Source organism: Sapajus apella, unplaced genomic scaffold (assembly GCF_009761245.1).
Source record: "Sapajus apella isolate SASKATOON/1434 unplaced genomic scaffold, GSC_monkey_1.0 scaffold65, whole genome shotgun sequence".
Classification (NCBI taxonomy): domain Eukaryota; kingdom Metazoa; phylum Chordata; class Mammalia; order Primates; family Cebidae; genus Sapajus; species Sapajus apella.
Window position 1 is genome coordinate 10,330,528 of NW_022437005.1, and position 8,808 is coordinate 10,339,335.

Here is an 8,808-nt window from a genome sequence, read left to right on the forward strand (position 1 = left end):
ATTAATAAAAACGTTATGTTAGCAAGTAAAAAGAGCATAAATTAAGGAAGAGCAAATCTGCCCTTTCATCTGCAGGGAGGTGGGATGGACTGATGGGGTCAAGGCCAGCGGCATCATGGGCAGGAAACAATGTGTGTCTCAAGCTGCAGCTTTGAAATGTCAACCCGCCTCTTGCTTGGCTCACGGCTTCTTTCTGACTCAATGGGAGACCGTGTTCTCCAGAGTAAGGGGCTGCCAGAAACTTTGTTTATGAGTAAGAAGAACACCCCACTGCCTAGAGAATCTATTTCCACTTTACACAGAAGCACAGAGCTACACAGAAGAGGTTTTGGGACACACATCTGGCTGGACTGTACAGGTTCTGAGGACATAGGGTCTAGGTCCACTGTGCAGACCAGACTTGACACTGGGAGCTTGACACAGAGGCCCGCGGTGCTCTGGGTCCATCACTGCAGCCTCAAATCCCGCCCCACAGTCATATAATAAACTCTTCTTTGTTTTTGTGAGTCCTTCCAGGTTTCTTGATGTGAATTTATTCCCTTTTTGCTACAAGCTAATAATCCTGAGTGTGTTGACCGCAAAATCTGTTTTGGTGTCTGATTGCATTAGGATATATATTATTTCCCTGGAATTTAGGATGATTGTAGAATTATTCAGGATTTTAAAATGAGTAATCTGTTGTGACTTATTTCTTCCTATATAAACACCAGCTTTTGTGCTTAGTTTCGAATCATTATATTACGCTATTTTCATGCAGATAATCCCGTGAATCATGTAAGCGTCAGACCTCACAGAACTGAGGTCACCGTGGTCATGGTGCTGAGAATCCACCTGCACAAGGAATCACTGCACTGGTTCTTGCTTCCCAGGCTTCCAATGGACTAGTCTCTCTCTCCAGAGTGATTTGTCAATGCTGAAAGACTGAACCTCTGTGGTTTTAGTCTTTTAGCAAAAATTTGTGGTATTATTTTTGCTAAAGGACCTCTTAGAAGAGGTGTAGAATTTCCAAACCATGACCCTCAGGAGACCCTTCCTACTCCAAACACCAGGTAGCTTCCCGACAGAGCCCAGCCCCTCAGCTTGGTCCAGAAGACCGGAGTCCCACTTGCTCACCTCAGTCTCCCTGTGCCCCGCTCCCCTCCTAGGGAACAGGCACCCAGACCACTACAGAGCCCGACGTCACCCTCCACTTCCCCAAGGAAGAGAGATGTCAGAAAAGTTGCTGGTTTGCACAGAGCCCCCTGTTCCTTGTGTGCTTCGATGGTGGTTGCTTATATCAAGACAGAACCTTCACCGGGTAGAAATCATGAGGGTCTCCAAGCAGAGAAGCCTTCGCCCCTGGACACCACTCCTGGGCACCTTCTCTTCCGCTCTCGGCCCTTCCCTTCCAACAGAAGCGTGAATCACTGTGTGCACTCACCCACCCCACTGATACCAGGTGAGGCTCACACTCAACTCTCCCCAGCTCATGGCCTCCTGGGTGCAGCTTCACTTCCTTCAACCCAAAACCTTGGTTAAATCCTGTGGGGGTGGAGAGGAAACGGAAGCAGCTGCTCCCCACTCTCCCTGCCAGAACATTCTCCTCCTGGCTTTCTAGGTGTAGCACACAGGGTACTGGCCGCAGGGCTGTTTGGACAGTTTCCCCTTTGTCATTTCCCCCTGGCTCTTCATGGTAGCCTCCCTTGGTATACGCCGCTCTAGCTGTGGAAGATACTTCAGAACAACACCCCAGAGGCACCTGCCCTGAGGGCTGCACCCCTCCATCCTGAAATGGCGAAGGGAGGGCTGCGCAGGGTGGACCGAGTCTTAGGACTGCAGCCTTTTCTTCAGAGGGCAGCTACCCACTGTTCTACAGAATGGTTTTAACACTAAGGGGATGTTATTTATTAACTAAAACATCCTCTTTACATCCTCTTTATATAAAACAAGAGTTCATTGCATGTCACTTTCATTTGTGTTTTACTTCTCCAACCCTACCAAGAAGCCCGGCCTGAGTTCTTGTTTTAAATCCAAGTCCAGAGAAAGCGCTGCTGGGTGTGAACGTGTAAAACCCTCCCAGGGCACAGCATCCCAGCATAGGAAACAACCTCCCAGCCTGGGACACACCTCCCAGGGCGGAAGACAGCTGTCGCTGCCTTCTCTGTGTGATCTTGCCGATCTTTGGTGTATTTGGCATTTCTCCCCAACAGGACACACACACACACACACACACACACACACACACACGCATACACACACTCTCTCTCTCTCTCTCTTTCTCTCTCTCTCTCTCTCTTTTGGACATTGTTTCCATGTAAGGGCCCAGTCTCCTGTGGAAAGAAGCACACATCCATTGCTATGTATTTAGTGTCTAGGGACTGGAGGAGAGCAGCTGAGTCCCTGGAGTCTGCTCAGCTCTGCAGGCACAGATGGAATCCACAGCCTGGCCAGCTCCTCCGAGGCCTGGCCCCTGCCTGTGAACACAGCCAGCCCCTCCTCCTGGTGTCACCAGGAGCTCAGACCAAAGCAGCAGCCCAGCTCTTCCGGGGCAGCAGCCTGGGCGCCCGTCTCTCCCTGACCCCTCACCAGGGGCTGCTGCGGCTGAAGGCCTGGGTTCTCAGCCCCTGGCTGCTCTCTCCCTGTTCGGAGGTTCAGGTCTCCTAAAGTGGCAGCAGCTCCTCAGATGGCCTTGCTGTGGCCGCGTCAGCTCCCAGATGCTCCTCTAATCTGCACAGCAGCAGAACCAGGAGGTTTTGTGGAAACCCCGCCTGTGTGCACATGCCCAGACAGCCAAGAACTCAGAGGGAGGCGATGCTACTGTTTTATTGCGGGAGGTGGGGGGGTGGGGTGTGCGGGGCACACAGGGGCGGTGGGAAGCAAGAAGGAAGGGGGGAGGGCAGCGCCCCCTGCCGAGCAACAAAGGCTCCTGTCACCTTCTCTGTCTCATGGTGCAGGAGCATGGGGAGACCTTCCCCAGGGCGGGGCCACCAGTCCAGGGGTGGGAGACTACAGAGGTGAGAGCAGGAGGTGTTCGGTGCAGCTGGCCTGGCACAGACCCCTAGGCTTTCCGACACCTGTATTTCAACAGGGATATTCTGTCTTCCCAGGGAACTTCGTTGATCTGGAAAGAGCAGAACTGTTTCTGTGAAAGGGAAGAGAGAGGGACAATCAGTGTGGGTCACAGTTAAAGGGCAAGACACCTGGGCATGAGATGTCAGAACCTGCGTGAGGTTCTGCCCCCACCCCACCCTGCTGAATCCCCAAGCACTGAACTAGAATAAATAGTGACATTTCCATTGCCTCTCCCCAGACTCTAGGTCCCCAGGGGGCATTGCCCTACCTCAGCCTGCAGGATTCCTGCCCCAGCACAGCCCTGGGAGGAGGGCAGCCTGTGCAAGGCCTCAAGAGCCCCAAGGGTTCAGGGAGGAGAAGGCGGCTCACTGTTCCCAGCTCCTTCCATCTTCAGCACCCAGGACAGCACCAACAGGAGCCAGAGAGAACCCAGGGTAGGGAATACCCCTCAAAGAGCTGGGACACGGGGAGGGGGCGACATGGGGATTGTGACTCTCTCCTGAGTGGAGACCTCATGAGAACCAGCAAGTCCTGAGAGAGGCTGGTGTTGGGTGAGTGCGGCACGCCTGAGGGTTTGGTGGCAAACAGGCCTCTAGCTCCCTCTAATCTGCTCAGTATGGCAATGGCTGCAGGCAGGTGCCTGAGGCTGGGATTAGACAGAGCCCCTTCTCCTTGCGCTGCACCCAGCCCTGTTGCTGCTTCCTATAGTCCAGCAGGCAACACCCCAAAGCAGGCAGACTTGACCTCCCAGTAACCGTTACTAAGGAAAAGCTTTTGGTAGCAAGTCAAATTCACCACCGCCGTCCCTCCCCACCTCGTCTGCACACACATAGACAACTACGTAAACTCACTTGGACCCCTCACCCACACAGATCTGTGTAGAAACTCCTATACACCCCCCTCACATCCACACACAGGCACACATGCTCCCATCCACCTCCCCACACACTGGCACATGTGTGTACAGACGTGCACCTGTCCACATGCACACCTACGCCTATCCACACCCCTAGGTACATGCACATATACACATCCCTGGCTCCCCACAAACACACCTGGATACACACACACCTTCCAAACGTGTGTAGGGCAGATGCTGACACACACACACCCCTCTAAAAGGGCACGCTGGCCTGGGACCCACATCGGGAGCGTACCTTCTGCTGTTCTGGCTGTTCACGGAAGGGACAGGTGTCCAAATTGGGCTGGGACTTGGTACATGTGGTTCGGCCAATCTCTACGTCGAAAAAGTAGTTGGTCCCAGCCACGGTCTACACACACACACGAAAAAACAGGATACAGGGACGGTGCTCTCCATCAGTGACAGGGACCCACAAGCACTTCACTGCGGCTGAGTCACTGGACTTGCCTGGGGCTTCGTGAGCTGCCCACACTGTCACCACAAGGCCCACAAGCCCCTCCTCCTGTCAGCTGTCAGGGTGCTGGGCCTCATGCCCGCTATTAAACATTGTGTTCTCTGTGCCGGGTAAAGGATTCATTGAATTCTGCTACCTGTGGCTGAGGGGCGAGGGGACACTGAATCTTTTCCAGGAAGGCTGTCATCTGATGACAAAATTTCAGCTAACTTCCTAGAATCTCGCACCCTCCATAGAACCTAGATTCATCTATTACTTCATTTAATTGTAGGAAATGAGCTGCTTCACACACATAGGTATTTGGGGCCAATAAACACTGCTTCCTGGATGCCTCCATTTTAAGTGCGAGATTCCATCAACATTTCTAAAATGAGCAGCACACCTACGTGTCTCACAATTGCAGAAAAGAATTGAACCCTTTCCCTACACAGGGCGTCTCCCAGACCAACTTGTCAGAACTGTGGAGAAACCTGGGATGAGGGACCCTGAGGCCAGGGTGCTGGATCTCGCCCCTTGGAACCAGGAAAAACTGCTGAGCTCCTTTGAGTCTCAGTTTACCCATGTATAAAATAGGGTCTGGGCCTGATGGTCTGCAATGACCTGTGCTTCACTCCAAGTTACTTTCAAGTTTGAGAGGGAGGTGCAGGACAGCTAGTTCCGCAGAGCCAGGGAGTGCACCCCATGTGCAAGGAGTGGTCCCCAGTTGATAGCTGTAGGAGGAGAAACAGGGCTGGTCTGGACTCCTCTGAGTTTCCAAGAGAAGGTGGAGGAGCTCTAAAGGCTGCGTCACTGTTTGCTGCTCTACCATGGGATGCAGGTCAAGCTGGAACCAGGGTCAGTCCTTGGGGCTGTGCCCAAGGGCGTGACCTGGGGAAGGAAGCAGGGCTCTGCAGGACAAGAGCCAGGCTCCCATGTGGTCCCTGCAGAGAGGACTCAGGGAGGAGGACGAGCCTCGTGGCCTGGATCTCATCCTGAGCAGCGCCAAGCCCACCCCGAGTCAGCACAGTCCCCGTCCACCCCTGCTGGACCTGGGGAATGCCAGGGTCACGGCACAGACACAGCAGGTCCTGCAGGTTAGTGGAGGTGGAAGGGACTGGACAGTGGCTACAGTGCATGTCCTGGGACCGACCTTGGACATGAAGGCCATCAGCAGAGAGTCAGGGAAAGCCGAATGAGTCTGAGCATTAGATCATGAATGTGTCAGTGTTGATTTGCCGGGAATGCCCTTGTGGGTGGAGTGAGAAACCAGGCTGGGACCCAGGACCCCTCGGGTGGTGGCAGCACCCACCTGCTCTCTGGCTCGCAGTACCCTCAGCAGGCGTCTGTAGTACGCATCGTTGGTGGCCTCGTTGTACTTGCTGATGGCGAAGTGAAGGGCACGCTGTACCCACTCATCACTGAGGTCTGCGTCACGGATGCCACCCAAAATATTCTTATTCTGCTCCTGGGGGCTCAAAAGTATCCTATCCTCCTCTTCCGGACTCGGAAGTATCCTGTCCTCGTCCGCCACCAGGACCGCAGGCAGGGCGGCCAGCAGGAGCAGTGGGAGGCACAGCGGCCGGGCCATGGGCTCCTCAGAGGCAGAGGTGCAGGAGTGGAGGCAGAGAGCTGAGGCAGGATGCCCAGACCAGCAGCAGCCGCGCCTTTATCCTGCTGGGGCAGCCCAGCCCCACCCCTTCCATGCCCGCCCCTCACTCCTCCTCCTCTTTCTGTCCACCCCCCCTTCCTCCATCTCCTTTCACTGCCCCAACCCCCAACAAGCTCGTCTCTCAACTCCCCCTGCCCATATCCAGCCTCCTCCTCCATCTCCCCCTCCTCCCCACTCCTGTCCTCACTTCAGCCTCCCCCGAGCTGTGCCCCTCTTCCCCAGTGCTCCCCACTTGGAGTCACCCTGATCTCCACAGAGATAACAATGCTCCTTTCGCTGTGAAAGCAACGTGACATTCTGTTTACTCAGAAAAGGAAGAAAAAAAAACACAGGGTTTGGCCTCCTGGGGTCTTCAGATGTCAGGGGCATCCAGGAGAACTTGGCCACATTATCAGAATCTCTGGAGCAGGGAGGTTATTTCAGAAAGTTCCAGAAGACCCTGCCCACACCCTACTGTGGATTATTTCTTTGTCACATTTAAGGGAATTAACCTTTTGGGAAAAGGTCACTGGCTTGTGTTTTCATAACTCACTATTCAATGAACAAACCTGTCACCAGCTACTTCCCGTGCCAGGAGTTCTAGGGCTTGAAGACTGAACCTGGATCATGAGCCACAGAGGTGACATGCAGACCTGCCACCCAACAGAGATGTGACCCGAACCCATGAGCAATTTAACATTTCTAGTAGATGCATTTTAAAAGATAAGAATAAATGGGTGAAAGTCATGTTAAAATATGTATTTAACCTAACATAGCCGTAACATTATTTCAGCCCATAGTGCCAATTATTGAGATACTTTATGGGTTTCTTTGTTTTTGTTTCTTTGGTAAGTTATTGAAATTCCCTGCGTATTTTTTACTCTAAGACCAGGAGTCATTTTGGACTGGCCCCATTTCAAGTGTCCCGTGGCACATGTGGCTGGTGGCTGTGGAACTGCACAGTCCATTCCTTTACAATGTGTGTAGGGATGGTAGGTTATGATCACCAATTAAGATCAGGAGTTAGGATCTCTGTGTTGGAGAGAAGCAGAACAGGGGCTGCAGAGAGACCGCAGGACTCTGGTCAGCAGGGTGGTCTCTGTGAGACTGGGCACGTTGAGAAGCCCCAGGCAGTGGGGAATAGCCAGTGCAAAGGCCCTGAGGTGGGGCTGGGCCGACTGGACAAGCTGAGAAGCCCCAGGCAGCGGGGAACACCTAGTGCAAAGGCCCTGAGGTGGGGCTGGGCGGGTCTGCTCCAAGAAGAAGCTCACGAAGGGGGTGTGAGCAGGGAAGGGAACGACCTGGAATCTCACCATAACTGTGGGTGGAGCCAGGTGGAAGGTGCAGGGAGACCCTCGTGGGGGTGTCAGGAGAGGGATCAGCAGCCGCAGGATGAATGTGGGAGCCCACAGGCCTCTCTTGTTCCAGCCCTAGGTGAGACACGCTTTGGACTCCTTTGCTCTGTGCACTGCTTGGGAGACTTGCCTTATATTTTAAATAGTCCTGAATGAGGTAGGATTTACATACAATAAAGTGCCTAATTGTGCCTGCACAATCTGGAGGATATCATAAATGCATACACCCGAGTTACCACTTTGTCCAGACCTGTAGCTTCTGCCTTGCCCCACATGCTGTCCTGCTGCCTCTGCAGCCCACCCTCATGCCCACCCCACCCCGGCAGGCCCCATCCGGCCCTGTAGACTCCTTTGTCGCCTGTCCTTAGCTTCCCAGGAATGAATCCTGCAGTCCGAGCCCCGAGGTGTCTTTGTCCTTTGCTCAGCCTGGTTTTCCAGCAGCCCCCGAGTTGCTTCATTGCCGGGATTGTGAGTTCTCCTTCTCCCCAGACTGAGGACGTGGCCAGCTGGGTGCCCTGTGGGCGGTCAGAGCCCCCAGCTCGGGAGGCTGCCGGCCTGGGCTGGAATGTGACTCCAGGAGTGGGGAGTGGGGAGGGGCTCTGAGCAGACAGCTGCTCCCCGTGTTCTCTCAACCCCACACTCCAGGCCTGAAGGTGACCCTGTGGCAGATGCCCTTATGGTGAGGTGGCAGGCTTGGCCAGAAACACCCAGAAACCCTGGGCCTTTGCAGGGCACCCAGAGGACTCTCCTGGGAGTGGTGGAGGTGAGGGTCGGCCAGCGTCAGCCCAGACCCTCTGTGATCCTGGGGCTTGGCCATGGCTGGGCTGGATCGGCAGGAACTCAACAGTGGAAACACCATTACTGATGGGTTCATGTTCAGTGTTAGAATTGGGGACCTTGTTACCCAAGGCCCAGTGGTCTTCCCACCCCACTGTGAATCCAGCACCCCTAGAAAATCCGTGCACCCCACCAGACACAGCAGGTGTCCCAGGCATGGTGTTTACTGCTGGGAGACGGAGGGAAGGTCTTCAAACAGGGCTGCACATAATGCCTTCTAGTTAGACAGAAAACTGGGGAAAGATCCCCAGACAAGGAAAGAGAGGGAGTCACCTACCAGCATTGTGAGCAGAATGGTCATCTCCAAAGGTGGGAGTTAATTTTCCGCTGTGGCTCCCACCTTCCTGGGACACCTGGGAGTCCAGTCCCAGGAAGACATGTTGTGCAGAGGGTAAGCTGAGGGCCAGGCAATACTCTCGTCTTTTATCACTGGAAAGGAGATGCAGGTCACCCAAACAGCGAGAATGTGCTGGTGTGCGAAGTGAGAGGGAGGGGTCAGAGTCCTGTCCCGTGCCCCGAATGTGATGACGCAGCGGCTAGTCGTCCTGTCTGGATGCTGGCA

At 54.2% G+C, this 8,808-nt stretch overlaps 1 protein-coding gene across 1 annotated transcript; it reads right to left on the reverse strand.

Moving 5' to 3' along the window:
* Positions 1-2,739: 2,739 nt before the first annotated feature.
* On the reverse strand, positions 2,740-6,007 carry LOC116530166 (cystatin-S-like). Its single transcript, XM_032248164.1, has 3 exons — positions 5,716-6,007; positions 4,209-4,322; positions 2,740-3,121 (listed from the first exon to the last, which is right to left on the reverse strand). The coding sequence occupies exons 1-3, from the start codon at positions 5,992-5,994 to the stop codon at positions 3,038-3,040; spliced, it is 477 nt and encodes a 158-aa protein (XP_032104055.1). The 5' UTR covers positions 5,995-6,007; the 3' UTR covers positions 2,740-3,037.
* Between the last annotated feature and the right edge of the window lie 2,801 nt (positions 6,008-8,808).